The sequence below is a fragment of the Apostichopus japonicus genome, chromosome 16 (genome assembly GCF_037975245.1).
Source record: "Apostichopus japonicus isolate 1M-3 chromosome 16, ASM3797524v1, whole genome shotgun sequence".
Lineage (NCBI taxonomy): Eukaryota > Metazoa > Echinodermata > Holothuroidea > Aspidochirotida > Stichopodidae > Apostichopus > Apostichopus japonicus.
This window is the reverse complement of record NC_092576.1, coordinates 7,630,158-7,654,257: the sequence shown is the minus strand read 5'-3', so window position 1 is coordinate 7,654,257 and position 24,100 is coordinate 7,630,158. Positions and strand designations below refer to the sequence as shown.

General features: G+C 35.9%; 2 protein-coding genes and 1 long non-coding RNA gene across 8 annotated transcripts in view; all 3 read right to left on the bottom strand.

Moving 5' to 3' along the window:
- Nucleotides 1-24,100, bottom strand: part of LOC139983565 (gamma-aminobutyric acid type B receptor subunit 2-like) — a 204,768-nt gene that overhangs the window by 120,254 nt on the left and 60,414 nt on the right. The gene's annotated exons all lie outside the window — the stretch shown is intronic.
- LOC139983572 (uncharacterized) lies at nucleotides 6,818-16,605 on the bottom strand. 2 transcript variants are annotated; one of them, XR_011798745.1, is made up of 3 exons: nucleotides 16,046-16,605; nucleotides 14,141-14,412; nucleotides 6,818-10,464 (listed from the first exon to the last, which is right to left on the bottom strand). XR_011798745.1 is itself a non-coding variant. In XM_071997219.1 (3 exons), the coding sequence occupies exons 1-3, from the start codon at nucleotides 15,746-15,748 to the stop codon at nucleotides 10,361-10,363; spliced, it is 390 nt and encodes a 129-aa protein (XP_071853320.1). In that variant the 5' UTR covers nucleotides 15,749-16,039; the 3' UTR covers nucleotides 6,818-10,360. The 2 variants fall into 2 exon arrangements, 1 of the variants encoding a protein (XP_071853320.1); XM_071997219.1 differs by lacking the exon at nucleotides 16,046-16,605 and adding an exon at nucleotides 15,735-16,039.
- On the bottom strand, nucleotides 10,634-14,108 carry LOC139983575 (uncharacterized). The gene is made up of 2 exons (XR_011798749.1): nucleotides 12,172-14,108; nucleotides 10,634-11,722 (listed from the first exon to the last, which is right to left on the bottom strand). It is a non-coding gene; the product is annotated as an uncharacterized lncRNA (long non-coding RNA).

The window sequence follows — 24,100 nt, the reverse complement described above, 5'->3', positions numbered from 1 at the left end:
AAATACGACGCATGAACGTTTTAAATATATTGGAAATTGGTTAGGATAATAGAGTTTGATTGATCACACGAACATTCAACGTGACACGCAATTAACCGAGAAATGCAAGTTATCATTGGTAAACAATATTGATGGATTAAAATGATGTATCAATATTGAAACACGTTCATAATAAGTCATAGGGAATGTTAAATTTGAAAGACTAGTAAAGAAGCAAATAAATGCATATGATATTTCATGGGCCCAAAATTGGATTCTTGAGTCTACAGCACGGTGGTTAGATATCAACGTGACATAGGCTGTATGGAACAAGGAAAGATTTTACCTCAAAAAAATATATTGATCAATGTTGAGGTAAAAACTGCCATTGAAGTACGATTAATCGATCATGCTAAGATATTAACACAGAACAAATTAGGGTTGCAACACCACTCATAAATGTCACTGACATATACATTTAAGAACGATTAATCTATCACATTGAATAAAAAACAAATCATATTTTTTGGGGGGAATAATTCTGTTCTTTTCTTCCTATCTCTGTTACTCACGGAAGCCTCATATAGCTGAATCAGATGGGCAACATCTTTAAAAGTCTGCCAAATTTGATATTAAATGTTCACCTCGTAAAGGTATACTTAGCCCGCTACACGATAATCTGCGGTGAATATCTCCGTCAATATTGGAATGGGTACAATCTTTGTCAGGAATTCAATATTTGACACCGAGGTATGTGGATGAGTTGATATGAATATTGAAAACGACCAGTTTTGAAGAGAAACAGATTAGCCTAAATCATCTGAGTTGTTTCTTCTTATGATATTTACAGTGTGTTTATCATCGTCAGATGCTGTGAGAATATCCTTAACTTGAATTATATTACCGATATTGCCTCATATTTCACAAAGATGAGATAAGAGTTATGAAAGTTATAAGGCCCACCCCCTACCCCCTCCCTTTCTTGCTGGGGTAATCTACTACAAAGGGGAACAATGAAACCCTCGTCGGTACAGCTTTTGTTTAATTATTGAAACAAGAAAGTTAATTTTCCTAACTGTTACGGTATGATTTGTCCGTACTAGCAACTAATTTTGCCACGGCAAACTTTCGAGAAATGAGGCTTTTATTTAATCCACATTATCTCTGTAATTATTTATGTGATTTAAGTTTTGTTTATACTTAATCGATACAGTTACGTGACTCTTTTATACTAGATAAACGCCTTGGCTGTGTATCATGTAATATTTATCTGTAGAAATTTGGCCTAACATTATACTTCCGGTTGTTTAACATATTTTGTATTTTCAAAAATGGAGTAATAAGATCACAAAATAACTGATTCATCGAAGTTAATATTTTCACTGTATCACCACAGAGAAAACAATGACACTCATCCACTTTACCCTTGAGGTGCATCAAACAAGTTTTGATTTCTTTGACTTGTAGCAAAAGCCTTACGGAGAATGTAAAGTAGTAAAGAAAATTGTGACATATGAAATAACTTAAAATTATATGATTATTTTGAAATATTCAGTAAAATCATTTTAATCCTGTAAAATACAAAGATCATCATAAACCGATTAAATTTAATCTTGTTGATTTACAAGAGATTCTGGCTAGTGGCAAGAACAGAAAAAAATGACAGATTTCTTTTTAAACGATTACGTTTTATATTTTGTCCACCCCATGAGAACATCCCTAGAGATGTTTTAACCCAATCAGCTAAGAATATATTTTATCTGCTTTAACAGTAGAATAAAAGTTTCGAATATGATACACGTTTTCAAGTGGAATTCATACTGTCGTATCATGAAGATAGAAAAAAAAATAATCATTGCTCAAAATGGATAGGAAAACACAATCAGTTAATTAGCTACATGTTGAATTGATTTGGAAGTTTTTGCCATGCTATAATGAATACATGAATACATTTGCATATATTCCATCATGAATTCGCTTGCTCTATTAATTAATTCATTCATATATATATATATATATATATATATATATATATTAATTATATAAATAATATAAATTCATATATATATATATATATATATATATATATATATATATATATATATATATAAATGTTTAAAGAAGAAATATTCAAAAACAAAACATCCCTCTACATGTGCCTCTTACATAGTAAACCCACGAGCCTCCATGCGAATAAAAAAAAAATCAATATTTGCTCAACGTTCTTTGAATCTCTAGCCCCCCAAAAACTTCAGAATAGTTTAAAAACACATAAATATGATTTAAACGTTTCCAACATATCGTTTCCTATTACATTTATTTCCTCTCATGTCACTATTTTGGTACTTGTATCTAACGTGAAGACGTAACTTGATTTACTACAACATTAATCTACATGGCGTATCACTTGTTTCTATACCCAAGTGCGTAGATATGACGCGGTGAGGAAAGGTTACAGATCAATAAAGTTTCGTTAAAAATCCTTCAACATGCGAAGAGATTACCATGTTCCCCTTAGTAGAAGACAGCGTAGAAATTAGCCGAGTAAAACATCATCCACGAACGCGCAAAGATATTTTATATTTGATAATTTGAGAGTAAATAAGATTATTGTAACGTCACGACAAAGTGTTTACATAAAGTGCATGATCATAACGATACTTCCCTTAGCATACGTATACTGTGTTCTATAAGTTTATGCTCCCGGGGCATAATATGTAGCTGCAGCTACATAATCAGTCGAGAGTAATATTTTACACCCTCCCCTGCCCTCTCCCCCCAAGATATACATACAGAGACATAATATATGACTCATAATTGACAAATAAGGAGTACTCTGTTAGAAAATACAATCTCCCTTATTTGTCAATTATGAGTCATATCTAATTTCTCTGTTTTTGTTTACTATTAAAACCCTTTTGGGACTCTTCACGTGGAGGTAGAAATCCGCACCACTAAGGCACAGTGATTCTACCGATGTGAGTGCGTATATTGTATAGGCTTTCTGCACCTGTCAAATGGGTACGTATTACGCACGTGATTCGAGTAATTAAGAAACTATGCTATCATTCAATTTAGTACTTCTGTACAAACGTTCTTGTGGAATGAGCCTTTAAACATCTGGGTATCAATCAATGCATGAAGAAGTCGGACTACTTGGTCTAACATACACGCAATAAAGTCACTCCAAACTTCAATACGCAAACACTTTTATGGCTTCTTTATAAATACGTTTAACATACCATTGCAAATTCGCCAGGTAGGTCGATACAAATGTTGTTGAATGACATCTTATTGTGTTCTGGTTTAAAGACGAAGTTAAAAGGACATGTTATTTGAGTTAATCTGACTATATAAAGTTCATACAAAAGATCATGAATTAACATTAACATTTTGACTGACTATATAAAGTTCATACAAAAGATCATGAATTAACATTAACATGTTGGCTTGCATTGATGGGTTGACGTCATGATATGTTCTAGTTTTATAGACGATATTGAAAGAACATGTTTTGGTTGAGTTTAACTGACTAAATAAAGTTCATGAGAAGAGAATAGATTAACGTTAACACTTTAGCTTGCATTGATGGGTTGACGTCATCATAAATTTAGCCTTAAAGGAGTGCTCCAGAGATTTGTGACGTTAAAGCTTTATATCTTGAAACTAAAGCAGATCAAGAAACTTTAATAGCGCTCAAGTTCTTTTCCCTTTTTTCCCTCGACTATGACTAATCAAGGCTAAACGTCTGCCGAACGTCACTCTTTAATCTTTTCGTTCAATTCAATCAAATGGAATGTTATTTGTTTTTAATAATTTCTTTTATTTATTTTTTTATCCTCCCAATCCAACCTTTGGTCTTGCGTTATATATATATAAATCACGATATTTGAAGATGAAATGTCAGTCGACGTGACTAAGCAAGCAGATCTTGAGTGGTAGCATTATTTACTAATTATCCTGGTTAGTAAAAGGACGGTTCAAATTTTCTTCTTCATTTTCTTCTTCTTCTTCTTCGAGTAGATCAGAATGAAATTGTATTTGATCATCCGATTAAGTTAACAAATGACTTTAACAGAAAGTCCTCTGAGAAAACAAACACATGGCACTTTCAAATTGTTTTTTTTTTCTTTCGTCCGATTTTTCGTAATGAAAGAAGAAGGAGAAGGAACCAGATGAACGAAAGGTTATTGATGTCAATACAATGACTTTATTAAATGCTACGTGATTTAACGATTATGAAACATGACAGCTTTGATGAAAAAGTCTGTAATTGTTCAAAACGGTTTCTTTTCAATGACGGTATCGCCATTCGCCAAAGACATTTATATACATATGACTCACTTGTTTCGATATCTGATTAATACTAACTGATTATGTGTGACGTCATCAAAAGGACAGGTGCATTAACTTAAAGAATAGCTTTAATAAAGTTTCACGAGTGTCATAAGAGTTGGGTTGTGAATGACGTCAAACAGGGACAGATTCATTTACTTAAAGGGACATTCAGGACTTAATAATGCGTTTTTTTTTAACGAATGATATAAAAAGGTTGACGTACATGTTCATGAGCAGAGGTCAAAGGAAACCATGCAATCCATGTGTTTTGGTATAAAATCTGTGTTGTGTGTGTGACATCATCACATGACAATAGTATTTAATTAAATGAATATTCATGATTTCATATAGAATAACGAATCACGTACAGAGGAAATAATTTGACGTAAATCTTACATTGAAGCAAATGTCCAATTGGCTGGTTTCAAAACAGACATAATTATGCGTATAAAGTAACCAACCTTAACATTAAATTTTAGATTTAATCATTTTAGACTGTTGTACCATTTGAAAATCCGCCCTTTAGTGGTACGGACATAAGGATTTTTGCTGCCTCGGGCATTCTTGCGGTATTCGCGGGAAATTTGATCTTCCGTAGCTATTGCCTATGCTTCATTCCTTTTCTATCCGACAGACGAAACTCGATTTTGGTATTTAGGATGCCAAAATTTGAAATGCTCGAACGATTTAGTACGAAATTGCACCCTTAAAACTAAAAAATAGTCGTCTATAAAGCATTTTTCACGAAAACTTGTAATCCGGTTTACAATTCAAAACAGATATTCTTCACGGCAAACTTCCTCCCCATCTTTATTTTGGCTTGAATCTCGTCCGTTTCAACTTGGACTGTACCATTATCTTTTGGTGTTGAGAATATACATTGTTATTAATTGAAATATGACAAAGCCATTGAAGAGATTGATATGATTCTAAGCTCCCCTTTTTTAATTATTAATAATGATTTATAAGTGATTTACATTAATTTATGTAATGATTTAAACGCATTACAGTTAATAAAAGGGTTATCTAAAAACCACTCTCCCCCATCGTTTATCAACATCGAACATGCCAAAGGTAAATGTTACATCATATTGTACAGAACTATCGTACGTCAGCTGGGAAAATCTATAGAGCTAACTTGCGTTAGCAGAAATAGTGGAACCCATACCTATCCATGAACCATACTGTGCAACGATATACCCCTATCGTGATTTGCGAAGTGTGGCTCAAAGGCGAAAACTTCTATCATTTAATATATAGCATAAGTTGATGCTTGATGTTGCATTTTTTCCTAAATTATCATAATAGGCTAGTTGTACAGAAACTTTGCTTGAACTAAGTCACTAGTAATATTATAGCATCAGCCATAGATTTAATAAAATGATCTATTTCATGCTACAATAAGATTTGCTTGCTTAAATGATCCTATTATTATATACAGCAACAATCATTTTATCCATACATCGCCCATCATGCTTTTTTTCTTTAGGCCATCATCCCAGATATTCAATCTCACCATGACTGTACTGTAATAATGTCAAATAAATATGTAGAAATCAGCAATTGATTTTACCAAACAATTATTCTTTGTTAGTAAGTGGGTTCACTGGATTTTTAAATATCAGCTTGGGGAGGGGTATTGTTGCTTCTAGAAGGAGTGTTTTTTTTTTCTTCAAATTATTTACTGTCTCCTAGGAAGCTTGTAGAAGTCGATTACAAAAGCACATCTGGTCTTTGTTTGAGTAGGAGAAGGGAGACAATGGAAAAAATTCAAAGGGCCTGTGACTGGAAATGTCATGTGAAAGGTCAAAAATTATTTATATACACAATTAATAAGTCCCACATGGAAACATGGGGGTTGGGGGCAGAACAATGTCAGGCTCTGACTAGCAGTAAGTGATGAACCTTAACAGTGTCATTATTTCCCTCTTACATGCAGTCAGGGTGGGGTGGAGAGGGACGCTGTTTGGTGCAGGCAAAATAATGAAAAGCACAAAGAAAAGGATAACAAACAAGATTTTACCATTGTTATGTTCTTTTTATTGTGTCCTGTCACAGTGAACAGCAGAAGAAGGCAAGGTACAAAGGTTTTCAGCATAAACATCAAGCTTCCTTTGGGTAGGATTTGTTCATGGGAGGGGCACAACTTTTATTATGGGGGGGGGGGTCTGATTGTCTCTAGCGTTGCTTTGAAAGATCACAGATGGCATCATTGACATCTTTTGTAGCGCTTTTTAAACTTTCCATTTGATAGGTCACTGGAACTCAAGTTGTTGCTCTGTGTGAGAGCCTCTAGATGTAAACACATTCACTGCACTTATGTACAGTAAATACCAAACTTTCTGAATTGTTCTGAAATGGATTTTACACGATTTTGGGAAATCTATGTTTAACAATGACAACTACTAAAAACTGCATATTATAGGCTCACAGAGTAAACAATATTCACTAGCAGCATTGTTCAGAAATATACTTTCACCTTTTGTTATGATTTCATGTATTGATTCTGACAAGAATATTCAAATGAAAAAAAAAAAAAAAATCCAGTCCATTTAATAATATCATGTTGTTCACATGGATTTGAAATCACATTCTACTGACATCAGATGACCATTGCCTTGTTAACACAACTGCAGAGAATGAGTAATTTCTGTGAGGAAAAACCTGTACAGCTTATTAAAAAAAAAGAGAAAGACAAGTCACACACTTACCTGAAGAGAAAATTTCCACAGCAAGGAACCAAGTTCATTACAATCTTCTCCATGTTGGAGAAAGACTGTTGATTAAGTGCATGAAATGTGTATCTTCTGCTTTAATCGATCCCAAATGTTGCCACCGCTTGCAATAGACCAATTAGCAAAGAGTATTGAGAGATGACAATTAATACTCACATCGGCAGCTGATGACCAAAATTATTGTCTTCTTGTGCTCAGCATATAGATATGGTTTGCAAGGTTCTCACATTCTGACTACACATGACCTTTGACCACCAAAAACAATAAGTCTCTTGATTCTTGAACTCAACGTGTCACAACAACGTTTTTAATATGAAATTGGTCCAAGCTTCCTTTCTTGAGATATCAAGTTTAAAAGCAAGGCATCACAAACACATCACTCCTCCACCTGCATGACTACAAATTATCATTGGAACCAAAAACTGATATTTCTATCAATACAGAAAATATCTGGAGAACATTTCAACAACTGAGGCAGCTTTTAATTTAATTTTTAGGGGGAGAAACGGATAGATCATTTGAAAGGAAACTGCACAACAAGAAAATGTAATATATTGACATGTATACCTTCAATGTGAAAAAAGGGCAACATACTGTGCAAAATCTACACAATGACACAATATTTCAGCCATTGACTGCAAAATGAAAAGCATGTGGCTAAGCTTGAAGCCTAACTAGACCGTATGTGCTACCTTCACACTCTCACGAATAAGTCATCTGATATTGCACACCACATTAAAATGTCCTATGCTATTCTTTGTGTAGGCCTGCTGACATTTGTACCATTTGATGAACCTACTGTACAATAGCCAGTTCTGGGTTGGGGGGGGGGGGGAAATGGGTGGTTTATTGCTTACTCTTCACACTAGTAATATCTTGAAATATACTAACACTCGCATAACTAAGAGAAACCTATATTGTATCATATACATATCATATACAGTATAGTCTACTGATCTATTAGATATATGCCCCCAGTGTAGACCTCAAGTATTACAAAGTACTATTCAGCCACTAACAGAAACAGTAAAGAGTATGTGGCAAAGCTTCACACCAAGCAATATGGTGTGTGCTGCCTTCACACCCTCACTTATTCCAGTTGCATGACAATACCTTAGGCCAATTGCCTATCATATACAGTATAGTCTACTGATCTATTAGATATATGCCCCCAGTGTAGACCTTAGGTATTACAAAGTATTATTAAGCCACTAACAGAAACAGTAAAGAGTATGTGGCAAAGCTTCACACCAAGCAATATGGTGTGTGCTGCCTTCACACCCTCACTTATTCCAGTTGCATGACAATACCTTAGGCCAATTGCCTATCATATACAGTATAGTCTACTGATCTATTAGATATATGCCCCCAGTGTAGACCTTAGGTATTACAAAGTATTATTAAGCCACTAACAGAAACAGTAAAGAGTATGTGGCAAAGCTTCACACCACGCAATATGGTGTGTGCTGCCTTCACACTCTCACTTATTCCAGTTGCATGACAATACCTTAAGCCAATTGCCTATCATATACAGTATAGTCTACTGATCTATTATATATATGCCCCCAGTGTAGACCTTAGGTATTATGAAGTATTATTAAGCCACTAACAGAAACAGTATGTGGCAAAGCTTCACACCACGCAATATGGTGTGTGCTGCCTTCACACTCTCACTTATTCTAGTTGTATGACAATACCTTATGCCAATTGCCTATCATATACAGTATAGTCTACTGATCTATTATATACATGCCCCCAGTGTAGACCTTAGGTATTATGAAGTATTATTAAGCCACTAACAGAAACAGTAAAGAGTATGTGGCAAAGCTTCACACCAAGCAATATGGTGTGTGCTGCCTTCACACTCTCACTTATTCCAGTTGCATGACAATACCTTAGGCCAATTGCCTATCATATACAGTAGTCTACTGATCTATTAGATATATGCCCCCAGTGTAGACCTTAGGTATTACAAAGTATTATTAAGCCACTAACAGAAACAGTAAAGAGTATGTGGCAAAGCTTTACACCAAGCAATATGGTGTGTGCTGCCTTCACACTCTCACTTATTCCAGTTGCATGACAATACCTTAGGCCAATTGCCTATCATATACAGTATAGTCTACTGATCTATTAGATATATGCCCCCAGTGTAGACCTTAGGTATTACAAAGTATTATTAAGCCACTAACAGAAACAGTAAAGAGTATGTGGCAAAGCTTCACACCAAGCAATATGGTGTGTGCTGCCTTCACACTCTCACTTATTCCAGTTGCATGACAATACCTTAGGCCAATTGCCTATCATATACAGTATAGTCTAATGATCTATTAGATATATGCCCCCAGTGTAGACCTTAAGTATTACAAAGTTTTATTAAGCCACTAACAGAAACAGTAAAGACTATGTGGCAAAGCTTCACACCAAGCAATATGGTGTGTGCTACATGTCCCTTCACACTCTCACTTATTCCAGTTGCATGACAATACCTTAGGCAAACCATATTAACTTAACTACTATACATACATAGACCTATCTTGGGATAAACCTACAGACATTAGTATCATTCAATGAGATTCACTGTAGACTAGTATTGATAACATACTTGTACTGTAGCTATGGGTTTGTGGGTTTGGGGAGGGTTGGGGCAAATTGACTTGACTTGGAGAATTGCCATACCTTCAGTGTGAAAAAGGGCAACCACACCTACTTCACAATGATACAGTATTCAGCGATTGACTGCAAAAACGAAAAGCATGTGACCATGTGGTTTGTGCTGCCTCAAAGCTCTCACACATAACAGTCTCCTTATGCAAACGACATTTGAATTTTATATTAGACTATTTGTTGGATAGTCCTGCCAATAGTTGTATAATCCAATAACACTAAAGCAGCCTATTCTTAGGTTATTTAAACTTAAGAGGAAAGGAAGGTGTTGGTGGTTGACTGCTGGCAAATAAAATGAAAGCCATGATCCTCACACTGCACGAGATGGTAGGTACTATCTTCATTGTCTCAATAAAATGGGTCACATAAAAATGAAAATATTAGTTTCCTCGACTCCATAAACCCATCCAAAAGTTTATCCTCAATGTTGTTTTGTTTTTATATTACATCTGCACCTTGTATTTGAAGGAGTGCCATCACCTGTACTTTTGTCAGGCAGTGTATGCGCTGGTACAGTAGTTGAAGCCTTCCAACCACTTTGTTAGCCTTTCAAGCTCTGGCTACTACCGGGAAATGGAGAACGACAGAACATTCTTCCACATAGTTTTCTGCCATCCATGACAGAACTTTTCTGTCACAACTCACTTCTTCAGAAGCGGAGCGTCTACTTTGTTTCTTGATTTGCTTAGCTTTGCTCCTTTCTTACTTTTTGCTTCTCTATTCTTCTCAAGGCCAACAGTTAGTTCTACAAGAAAAACAAGCAATAAATGAACAGTGTGTAAAGATCATAATCTGTGACTTGGCTTTTAGTTTCAAAGTTTTCTTTTTTATGGGCCCAATTCAATTAGGTTGGTAGGGGTGGGGTTGTAATGATTTGCCTGAAGATTTTTGTGGTACTCAACTGGTGCCAACTGTGTAGTTCTCAACTGTGCCATGTGAAAAGTAAAAGTCAATATGGTGTGAACTTGAAACATGACCACTGGGATACTAGCATTTGAGGAGCTTTGGAAAAGGTCTGTTATTTTGACAAATCACCAATGTGCTGTCAAGCACAAACTTTGTGGTTGCTTACTTAGTGCAGTAAACCACATTACACAATGGTGTGGACAGGGTGGGAATGTGTGTCAGTAGAAGGGGTGTGAAAGGCCAGTCATGCTGAGTGCAAGTGAATACTGATTGCTTTCATTTAGCAAATCATAGAGGCCTGGCAACAATATCATAATTTCTTCAATGTGCAAAGCACAATAAGCCTATAATTAGCCACTGAATATGATAGTAAAAAGTGTGTGGTAAAACTTTCTTTACACTACATAAAGGTGGTACATGCTGTCTTAGCACTCTCACTTACACAACGACGTACTGTACCGTAATCTCCTAATAAGCCTAAACATTAAATGGATAATGCTCCCTGGGTTAGGCCTGCTGAAATACATAATTAACGGTAATCTTAGTCTAGATGATGTACTTGTATATTCAAATGTAACTGAAACATGAGGGAAAGGAGTAAAACGTAGAGGGAGGGGGTGGGGGAAGTGTCTATACTAGGAACATGGTGCTTTCACAAAATATTACCTCATAATTCAATGAAAGACTTCAATTTCTTACATGAAAACCTTGAACTCTGAAATCAACAGTACATGGCTACCTGTACAATATTGTTGCTGGAAATGGGAATTGGCATAATGACATACCTTCAATGTGAAAAAGGCTTACTTTACACTAACCACAATTATAATTTTCAGCTATTGACTGCAAGAAAGCATGTGGCAAAGCTTCACACCAAATTATATGACACTCTCACAAATAACAGTCACTTAATATTGCAAATTACATTTAAATGTCCTAGACTACACTTTAATTAGGCCTGTTGATATTGTACATTTCAATGAACCTACTGTATTACAGCATACAACTGTAATGGGTTGAGGGGTAATTACTTCACTGTACATAATAGTGATTTTGTCAAATATACCTGTAGTAACATTCTCACTACTAAGTGAAACCTATAAAGTACATTTATATATCAATATTGAGTAATGAATGTGTTTCTCTAAGTCTACTGATCAATTGGCTATAGGCCACTAGTGAAGTCTTAAGTAAGTATTATAAAATAAGATTCAGCCACTAACAGCAATTAGTAAAGAGTATGTGGCAAAGCATCGCACCACACAATATGGTGTGTGCTGCCTTCACACCCTCACTATTACCAGTTAAATGACATTTCCTTAGGCCAGCTACATTATATGAACTACTGTACATAGGCCTTTCTTTGGATAAACCTACTGATATTTGTACCATTCAATGAACATACTGAACAATATCCTATAACTGAACTGGGTTAAGGGCGGGGGAGGGGGAGGGGGGTGGGAGGTTGTGATGGGTGGTTGATTACTTAACTGTACATATTAGTTATTTCTGGAAATAATGTAACACTCTTACTACTAAGTGAAACCTATAAAGTACATTTATATATCAATATTGAGTAATGAATGTGTTCCTCATATAGTCTACTGATCAATTGGCTATAGGCCACTAGTGAAGTCTTAAGTAAGTATTATAAAATAAGATTCAGCCACTAACAGCATTAGTAAAGAGTATGTGGCAAAGCTTCACACCACACAATATGGTGTGTGCTGCCTTCACACCCTCACTATTACCAGTTAAATGACATTTCCTTAGGCCAACTACACTATATGAACTACTGTACATAGGCCTTTCTTTGGATAAACCTACTGATATTTGTACCATTCAATGAACATACTGAACAATGTCCTATAACTGAACTGGGTTAAGGGCGGGGGGGGGGGGGGGGTGGGAGGTTGTGATGGGTGGTTGATTGCTTAACTGTACATATTAGGGATATTTCTGGAAATATTGTAACACTCTTACTACTAAGTGAAACCTATAAAGTACATTTATATATCAACATTGAGTAATGAATGTGTTCCTCATATAGTCTACTGATCAATTGGCTATAGGCCACTAGTGAAGTCTTAAGTAAGTATTATAAAATAAGATTCAGCCACTAACAGCATTAGTAAAGAGTATGTGGCAAAGCTTCACACCACACAATATGGTGTGTGCTGCCTTCACACCCTCACTATTACCAGTTAAATGACATTTCCTTAGGCCAACTACATTATATGAACTACTGTATGTATAGGCCTTTCTTTGGATAAACCTACTGATATTTGTACCATTCAATGAACATACTGAACAATATCCTATAACTGAACTAGGTTAAGGGCGGGGGGGGGGGGGGAGGGGGGTGGGAGGTAGTGATGGGTGGTTGATTACTTAACTGTACATATTAGGGATATTTCTGGAAATATTGTAACACTCTTACTACTAAGTGAAACCTATAAAGTACATTTATATATCAATATTGAGTAATGAATGTGTTCCTCTAAGTCTTCTGATCAATTGGCTATAGGCACTAGTGAAGTCTTAAGTAAGTATTATAAAATAAGATTCAGCCACTAACAGCATTAGTAAAGAGTATGTGGCAAAGCTTCACACCACACAATTTGGTGTGTGCTGCCTTCACACCCTCACTATTACCAGTTAAATGACATTTCCTTAGGCCAACTACACTATATGAACTACTGTACATAGGCCTTTCATTGGATAAACCTACTGATATTTGTACCATTCAATGAACATACTGAACAATGTCCTATAACTGAACTAGGTTAAGGGCGGGGGGGGGGGGGAGGGGGTGGGAGGTAGTGATGGGTGGTTGATTACTTAACTGTACATATTAGGGATATTTCTGGAAATATTGTAACACTCTTACTACTAAGTGAAACCTATAAAGTACATTTATATATCAATATTGAGTAATGAATGTGTTCCTCATATAGTCTACTGATCAATTGGCTATGGGCCACTAGTGAAGTCTTAAGTAAGTATTATAAAATAAGATTCAGCCACTAACAGCAATATTAAACAGAATGTGGCAAAGCTTCACACCACACAATATGGTGTGTGCTGTCTTCAAACCTTCACTTATTCCAGTCACCTTAGGCAAACCATGTTAGGTTTTTAAAAGATACTTTTTTGGGATAGGCCTGCTGACACTTGCATTATCCAATGACCCTACATTAACCTATTCTTAGGGTTATAACTTCAGAGGGAAGGGGGATTTTGGTGGTGGACTGCTGACATATATGTGACCAAATGAAATGAAAGCCAATTATCCTGACACCACACAAGATGGTATGTGCTGTCTTAATAAAATGGGTCATATGCAAATGAACATAATCATAAGGAATCAAGAATTTAAAATTAGTGGTTTTCATAAAATGCCACCAATTGGTGAGCTTTCCTCCACTTCATAAACCCATCCATAAGTTTATCCTCCTTAATATTTTGTTTTTTAATATTAAAAATACACTTTGTGTTGGAAGATGTGTCATCACCTGTACTTTCACTAGGCACTGTTTCTGTGCTGGCAGTTGTATCCTGCCCATCACTTTGTTGGCTTTCCGAGCACTGGCTACTACTGGGAAATGAAGGAAATGGAGAAGAAGGACATTGATCATCCAAGTTGGTCTTTGCCATCCATGACAGAACCTTTCTGTCGCAGCCTACTTCTTCAGAAGCAAAGGGTCTACTTTTAATTTTCTTCAATCGCCTTGTTTTGCTCCTTCTTTTCACTTTCTCCTTCCCTCTTTTTCGGGCCATTGCAGTTCTATAAGAAAAACAAGCAATAAATGAACAGAGGGCTTAGATAATAGTTTGTGACTTAACATTTGCATTCAAAGTTGTCTGTTATTATATGAGCCAATTCATTTTGGTTGGTAGAGGTGGGGGGGGGGTAAATGATTTTCCTATTGTGGTCACCTGGGCCATGTGCATGCATCAAAACTGTATTGGCCCCAAACATGCCACATATTCAAATATGGTCAACTTTGGCCAATTTACCTCACTGAGGCATTTAGTCACCATGAGTGTTCATTGAGAATGTCTGAGAAGAATTTGTTAAGTATTGTAAAGACCTCGAGATAAGTTTAAGTGACTGATACAGCAATTTATTGAGTTATAGAAAAAAATCACTGTAATTTATTTGTTATTCCTTTTTTGTGGGGTTATTACTACCCAATGTGCTTGGGAGACAATGCTACAATTAATGGAAATAAGTGTATTTATAAATGTATAAGATGTGCAGGGCGAGTGATTAGTGAGGTACAGGAGGGACTGTGTGTACCTTGTGTGTACGTAACGAGCTGCTTCCCTTTGGACTGACAGTAGTCCCCATCCATGTCCAAATTATGTGGCAAGTAATTCAATGCAGTAGTAGGCCCAGTCAGCCTTCTATGACCTAAACCTGCTATCATTTTATCTTTCATTCTCTGGCTATTAAAACTCATAATATTAAATTGCTTTTTCTGTACAGCCTGCTGCAATTGTGGTGTTGTGTTTTCTTCCATGTTATGTTTTATCAAGTTCTTTTTAAAGTAGTGTTTGAAAAATTCTACTAATTTTTTGTTGTTTGTGTAGGCCTACTTATTTGTAACTGCCCTGTGTAATTTACTTAAGAATCATGATACATTGTCTTTGTTGCAGGTGGACAATTTCTATATTCTTGTGAACGAAGTCAATTTATCTCCTATGCCTAGCCTTGGCTGATTACATGCCACAATTTGGTACAAGGATGGTGTTTTGATTTTCTTGTTTCAAACACCACTGCAAAGGCACCCAATTTCAAGCGAATAGCGGCTTTGCTTAGGCTCTGTCTTGTTTATAGCCTAGGTAGACTAGGTCTTGTTCTAGCCTAGTACTACTATTACTAGTTAGACTTAAGTACACTAGGCTAGGCCTGGTACTAGTAGTATAGCAGTAATTAGTAAGTAGTACTAGTACTACTACTATTACTAGGCCTAATACTAGTTAGACTTAAGTACACTAGGCTAGTACTAGTAGTAGTATTAGTAAGTAGCCTAGTACTACTATTTCTAAGCCAACTATACATTTAAATTAAAGAACAAGTTAAGCATATACTTTAGTACTTACTTCAAAAGGTTCATCGAAAGTACATCAAAGGCTTCCAGAAGATAACTTAGATGTGTAGGTTATCATCTTAGACTCGTACGTATTGTCAAAACCCTTACATAACCGACAACGTACATGTAATAGGCCCACCTTTATACTATAGAAACTCTCAAACTAGTCTAGCGTGAGGCTAAGATTACCTAGCATTGTACTAGCTTAGGCCTAACACTAGTTATATTACGGCTATGCTTAGCCTAAGTTCGGCAAACCTGAAACGAAACAAACATTGGAGGGATGTGAAACAGGCCTATGTTTCATAGCCTAGTACTCACCTCTTCAACCAAATCAGTCTCTTCTGTAGCCTTATTCTACTTGAACAATAGGCCGAGACAAAAAAATAAGGGAATTTATGGCCAATTTGAACTCGCTACAGAACGAAGTCTTCAGACCTGTACATTTTTTTACAGCGCTGTAGTGTGTAGATTCACGATCACTTTCACCGGGTTTTCGCAAGTAGCGCCTGAACTGAAATGCGCGGGCTTTTCTCCTGGGGAGGATGTACGCTCAGGGATCGGCACGATTTGAAAGTTCAGATCGGAATTAAACTTCTCAAACTTGTCTATTTCGATGAATATTGCAACAAATTGGAAAATTCAACCACTAAATTGGGTATAAATAATCCAGCTAAGACTTTTATTACAGTAAAACAATCATCAAACGTAAAAATTACATCTTATTTGGCTGCATGGCTGAGGGAAATCAGGCTACTTGAAAGGAAAATAGTTACGTAATATACAAGCTTATATTCCAAACTAATAACCTTGAATGGTACAGAAACTGCCAGTGTCCAAAAGTGAACGTCCGTGCTACTAAAGGGCGGATTCTCACATGCCATTTTAAGACGTAACAAACTAGTCTAACTGAATTAAAACGAACGAACCACTTTGTTTTTTTATTTTATTTTTATTTCAGGAAAGATTTGAAGAATATGAGTAACAAAATGTTACAATCGGATTTATTTTCTAATATACAAAACTCACAACACGTAAGAAAAGAATTACTGCGAGCCCACACAAAAAATAATTTCATACGTTGACCTTGTATGATTAATTTGACCTGAAAAATTGAAAATTGAGCAACATTCATTTTAATCTCACTTATAAAACATATATACAGGTTGACATGTCCAGTGATGACGAAAAATTAATTTCCCGTAAAAGCTGCTAGTATTAAACTTAAGATTAAAATTGAACGATAGGAACGCAATGTGAACTGTTAAAGGTTTATTATATAGAAACTGTTTATACGTTTCTTGAGAATGACACCGCAATGAAATCTTCTCTCCTGGAGATATTGTGTTCAACTGTAAGACATAGATATTATACTTAATTCGCAAACAATCACTAATCGTTAAAGAAACATAAGGTTTACGAAAATGTTGTTTATTGCTCCAGCAAACTTGCAAAAGACTTGAACATATAGTCTTGTTGAGCATGAGTAATTTCCGAAAAAAGGCAAGGCAAGTTTATATTGATCTTGCTTTTTTTTTTTACCTTTATTCATTTTCAGCGTGGAACACTCCTTTAAGTGAATAAGTCTTCCATAATACAATTTTTTTTCTCTGTCTATCATATCAACACAAATAAGATTTTGTCTCGAGAAAGTCTTGACGTTTTGTAAACATTGGCTTATTATTCCCGCTTAGTGTAAAATCTCGCATTGTGTTGTCTTAGGTGCGAATCAAAACAAGGGTTAATTAACGGCCTACATTGGTTGAGAGGGGGGGGGGGGGTGAGGAGATAGGCTTAAGTCAATATTTAACACGGCTAAATGAAAATTGGTGATGAGAGCTCATGGAGAATTGATTGGTAAAATTAACAGCAATCTCACCACTGAAAGTGTATTATAGCTGCCATTGACCGATCTATACGGAATAGTACAGTGTACTGGTCGAAGTTTGGTATAGTCTTTACAATTCAGACTAGGAGAAGAAGTGATGCACTGCTTAAGGTTTCGAAACTCAACCGGGATTCGAACCAAGACCTTTCCGTTTGTAAACGCACATCATTAACCTAACTCTTTGACTTGCTATGCGTTATTCGACGCTAAGGATCAATAGTACAGTATACTTTATAACTATGCATGTGTCTGGTATAATGTAATAAAATCTATGAAAGTTTACATAAAATTAGACTCTATATATAACACAAACACTGTCTGGTTAGCCACAGGATTTATGAGTTCAGCACAGGATTTGGTGAGTTCAGGACAGGATTTACTGAGTACAGCATATGATTGACTGAGTACAGCACATGATTAAATGAAATCAGCACTTGATTTATGAGTTCGGCACATGATTTAATGAGTCAGAACATGATTTACAGAGTTCCGCACAGGATGTACTGAGTTCAGCACATTATTTATGAGTTCAGCACATGATTTATGAGTTCAGCACATGACTTAATGAGTTCAGCACATGACTTAATGAGTTCAGCACATGATTTATGAGTTCAGCACATGATTCATTGGAATCAGCACATGATTTATGAGTTCAGCACATGATTTAATGAGTTCAGCACATGATTTACTGAGTTCCGCACATGATTTACTGAGTTCAGCACATGATTTAATGAGTTCCGCACATTATTGACTGAGTTCAGCACATGATTTATGAGTTCTGCACATGATTCATAGGGTTCAGCACATGATTTAATGAGTTTAGCACAGTGACCTAAAGTTGAGGTTATTGACTCACCACCCAATCCATTAACTCTCAACAACGTGAATCCATGGTCTTTGTTAACTAATGTTACAATAGTTGCCGAAAACATTTTTGTGATATAAAAGCAGTGTAGGCTAAGTGTGTTTTGCGATAGAGTAGCCTGTATAACATAGCCTACGTTACTGGTTACTACACTGAATATTACTAAATACGTGTTGAGTAGAGTAGCCTTTATTACATAGCCTACTTCACTGTTAACGATACTGAATATAATAGAGACGTGTTGTTGTGGGTCGAAATTAATTAGTCGCAGATATAAACTCGTTATTACAATAGTAGAAATATTTTCGCTCTATGAAAAGTTATCAAGGATAGCACCTGGACACGAAAACTAAACAACGATCAAAGTTCATTTCGCTGTTCGTTTAGCACAAGCGAAAGAAATAAGAAAGTTAAGTAAGGGTATTGATGTATGTATTGCATGTTATCCGCGATATTTCTAATAGCGGACGTTGCTCCTTGGTCGCAAAGAGCCATATACGTTGGCAATATTGTGAGTCCGCCCTCTATTTTATCTATCTCCAACTCTAAGTTATTATTAAAGACAACTTTGCATTAAAGAGAAAGTGTTCAGTCACTCTGATAAACAAGTAACCCTTTAAGACACGATAACGGTTGACTGACACATTCAGTCACCCTTTAACAAAGTATACATAGGACTATACATGCTACGAGAGAGGGGTACCAGTCCGCAATCAACCGTAAATCTTCTCAAGAAAATTAACATTCGTGAGAAATATAATCTTGACGGATACTCTCTAACATCGGATCTGGTTCGGATATCACGTATACACAGGAGACTGTTATTCAATTATAACATGTCTCCGTCAATTTTTTTTAAAAATATATTTAGATTACTGTATTTTATACCTATAACAGATGTGAAATGATTACATACGTAGTAGGGTTCTTACACTGACATTCATGTTTACATAGCGTCATTTGTTGAGCTGCAGAATCGACACTATATCGGTAATCAAGCGTGCTGAAATTCGACTCGTTTTTATCTGATGTGATAGGGAAAATGTACATTGTGAAATTTATATTTAATTAAAAATAAAATTGAGCCTATCAATTGCCAAACAAATTTCCAACTTGAAATAGGTCTTAGTACTATTTCGCTGACGACTCGGAGAAAATGTTTAGGTGATACATGTTACACGTGTTATTATCTCATAGTTCATAGATACATGAATTAGCCTTCTTCAATTCTTGCAATCCTTTAACATTTTAAAGTAGCGATTATTGTCAGAACGAGAGGCCACTGGGATTTTTTTTTTGATACGCCGAAAACATTGTAGTCCAACTATAGCGTATTCATGCAATTCTAAAACAATAAGGCAGAATTTATAATTCACCATCCCAAACTCAAATATATTAATATGCATGGAAATTAGGAGAAGAAAAAAGACATATGCAAATTATTATTATTATTACCGTATACCGTGCAAACATAGAGCAGTTTCAAGCTTTCATGCTTTTTGGGGCTATTACAAAACAAACAAAGACATAATGATCGATATAGATTAAAAAGGAAAATTAAATTATCCGATCATGCGAGAGATTTTGCTATCATCCAGGCTAGTTATATTCTCTGAAATGTGATCTTAATGCATGATATTGACTTTTCTATAACAAATTAGTAGAATGGTCCCTGAAATGTTTGAATTTTAATGTCTTATCCAGACTTCATCTCTCACTCAATACAACCGGCGTGAGAATTAACTCCCTCGTGGCATTGAGAGACGTCGACTCTGTTTGACAAGCAAACACCAAAGAAATGTTAATTGTTTCTGATGGGAAACCCATTAACTGTAATTTAGAAGACTTTCTTCTCGATGGATACGTTGAAGAACTATATACGTATAATAATGAGACTATTAGGGCAAACTATCCTACTGCGAGAGAGAGAGAGAGAGGGCCTTCAAGCAATAACATTTCATAAATAGCTTTAGAATAATAATGACATTAACCCATAGACTCCACGGTGACCCAAGTCGCTGGTTTTTATTGGCTTTCATTAGTATCCATTAAATGTTACAGCTGTGAATTAACTCCAGGCTAATTTCCGCCGCCGAGTAAAATATGTTATCGGGGGCCTAGATCTTAACCTCTAACTGATATACGTAAGACATATACGGTTAACAGCCCTTGTGGTATTCAAAAATCATCATGTTAGCGACCTTACAGTGGTGGATGGACGGTGACATGGGGGGTTGGGGTCTACTGGCATATTAGCGACCCTACAGTGGTGGATTGGCGATGACATGGGGGGGTTGGGGTCTACTGGCATGTTAGCGACCCTACAGTGGTGGATTGGCGGTGACATGGGGGGTTGGGGTCTACTGGCATATTAGCGACCCTACAGTTGTGGATGGGCGGTGACATGGTGGGTTGGGGTCTACTGGCATGTTAGCGACCCTACAGTGGTGGATGGGCGGTGACATGATGGGTTGGGGTCTACTGGCAGCGGGATACCCCACCCTTTGAGAAGTTTTAATTAAGGGTTTTTAGTTGTAAAATGATTTTTTATTTTGCAGCTTTTTAGGTAATTTATGTCCAAATAGTTTTCCACCAAATTTTTGTTTTCATCCGAATTTTTTGGACGACCTTTCAAAATGTTATTGTCGCCCCCCCCCACCCCCCCCCCCCCGCGTCCTCCAAAACATGGGATGCAAATCTACTTTGAATACCAGGAGTTCAGAGAAGACTTTATGTGGTTTTAATTTAAATAAATGAGCAACGGAAAACTATCATTTCATCTGTTATCCTACAGTTATAATGGAATTGTATTTAAAAGTTGAATGATGCCTTCGAACCAGTTTCTCAAAGGGGAAAGAGACCCTCCCACCTTTAGACATCCTTCCCGCACTACGAGATATATTAACCCCCACCCCCCCCTCCCTTCTCATCAACCCGCCACATAAAAAAATTGTGTTTCTGCCTCTAGCTTGGAAAATAAATCGGAATATATCTATGAATTAATGGCAGTGATAAAGCGTTACATATATTATTGTATATAGATCTAAGAGAAGGAGGGGGGAGGGAGGGCGTTCCGACTTCATAAAACGGTCATTAAATTAAAAGATACGATATAGAGGCAAGAACGATTTACAAACCAGCTCGTACAATCATTAGTCTACATTCGCAATGGCATGTACACGAACGATACAAATCAATCAGTCTAGATATCTGCAACATCGCGATCAATGTGTCCAGATCTAAAAAGTGTTTTTATTTATTTTAAATAATTTAAACAAATTATCGCGTATCTAAGGGGGTGTCGCGGAGGAGGGGGGGGGGTGTCTGCAGCAAAAACGACACAGAAGATGACCATAAATGCATAGAATGCCCTCAGTGCATTTGTCAAACATCATAAATCTTGAATCCACCAGTGATAAAGGAATACAGAGATTGAATCGAACGTGGTTTACAGCCCGATTGTGGTTCCTGTTAAATTACTTATTATTGTGGGGGCCTAACCAGTACTACCGGGTACTTTATTAAGAAGAAGTGACGGAATGGCAACCCAAATTCAATGATACATTTTTTTCTTCTTCACGCAAAGCCAACCACGGTCGTGGTTACTAGAAAGCAATTAAAGTTGGACTTTTTTTTTTAATTGGAATGGGTTATCTTGATTTGATATCGAATTTCCAAAGCGATATGAAGGAAACGTATAATGTCCTACATCTCACGGTAAATCACGTAGTCAAACAATGGAACGTGATTTTATTATGGGTTTTCATCTTTACTCTTGTTAGCTTAACAAACGGGAGCATACCCTAGCGATAATTGGGAGGATGGAATTGCGAAGCTACGGGAATTCCGTGTCGGTTCCAGAGCATCACTCATTCAGTCAGTTAACTTTTATCACGATTCTGCCGATGCGTGTAGACATTTACGAAATGCGAACAGCGGTTAAAGTTTAGCAGGGGGAAGTGTAACGATTGAAGATTATATGAAATCATGATATAATAAAATCATTGAAATCATTGTATAATAGAACAAACTGGGAGGAATATAAGGTTGGAATACTTGACAAACTAATTGGGGTGGTCTTTAGGAGGAGAAAACCAGAGGTGCAGGGTGAGGGAAGGGAGGCCAAGTTACCTATTTTTGTAAATCTCATTACTTATCTTTGAGAAAACCAGAGGTGCAGGGTGGGGGAATGGAGACCAAGTTACTTATCTTTGTAAATCTCATTACTTATCTTTGCACTTGGCAAATCGCTGTCATGGACGATGCTCTAAACATGTAGTAAAAGTTACCTTCTCTGGTCATTGAACGACCCTGCAGCCACTCGCTCTGTCTATCCAAACTATAGTAGTCTATGGTACGTATTCGTGAAAAAACATGAAGTACTACTGGACAATTTTAGAGAATGTAAATCTAGAAAGAAAAAAAACTTAGTACAGCTACACGTCAAAACGAACAGATATAACACCAACAGTTGGATAAAAAAGGGAATGTGAACCAGATTTTTGGTACAGTTCTACCAGAGGTATTTATAAGAGACTTTTATAAACCATGGTTGTATATCGCGAGGCAAGAATGATCAACAAGCTACTAGTTATTTCGTATAGCCTACCACAAATCAAACGTATTTAACCACATGAAAAAAAAAAAAAAAAAAATCATCATTGGGCATAGCCAGTTTTCGGTGACCTGTTACCGAAAAGGATCGCTGTTCTACGTCATTTCCAGGCCTTCTCTGGATCATTGCTCTTCGTATCCATTGGTAATATACATATTTTCAAACTACGTAATCCATTGATCCTCCCTTAGAACCATCTAATCGGTGCAGGATAATTATCAAGTGAGCCTCATACCATAGTGATATTTATATATATATATATATATATATATATATATATATATATATATATATATATATATATATATATATATATATATATATATATATATATTTATTTATATATAGACGCCAATAACCGAACGTACATGGATATAACATTGGTAGATTTAGTACCAATACTGCATTATACAACCAGTTTTGGAATTCATAGGTTTTATATACCATTTTATCAATGCTGTTCAATACAACACAAGACTTGTTGCATGTATAGTTTTGATGTGTTTGTTTTACTTTTGACGTAGTAGTTTATTATCATTGTAGAGAAGTAAATGGCATAACCTATTCATAACGTTCACAAAGGTATTTGCATAGCCTAGCTATTTTACATAGACAAAAGGGGGTATATAATAGCAATGTAAGGAAGCGTTGCTTATATGAATTGCTAATGGCAAACTACAAATCGGGCCACGAGACGAATTGTATCGCTTACAGGAAATACAAAGATGTTTAGCCAAATTAACCTGAACGATGTAAGATATGATGTTAGAATGATGTACATGTATATATACATATATATATGCATATATATATATATATATATATATATATATATATATATATATATATATATATATATATATATATATACATATATATATGCATATATATATATATATATATATATATATATATATATATATAATGATGTACATGTATATATACACATATATATATATATATACATATATATATATATATATATATATATATATATATAAACGATTA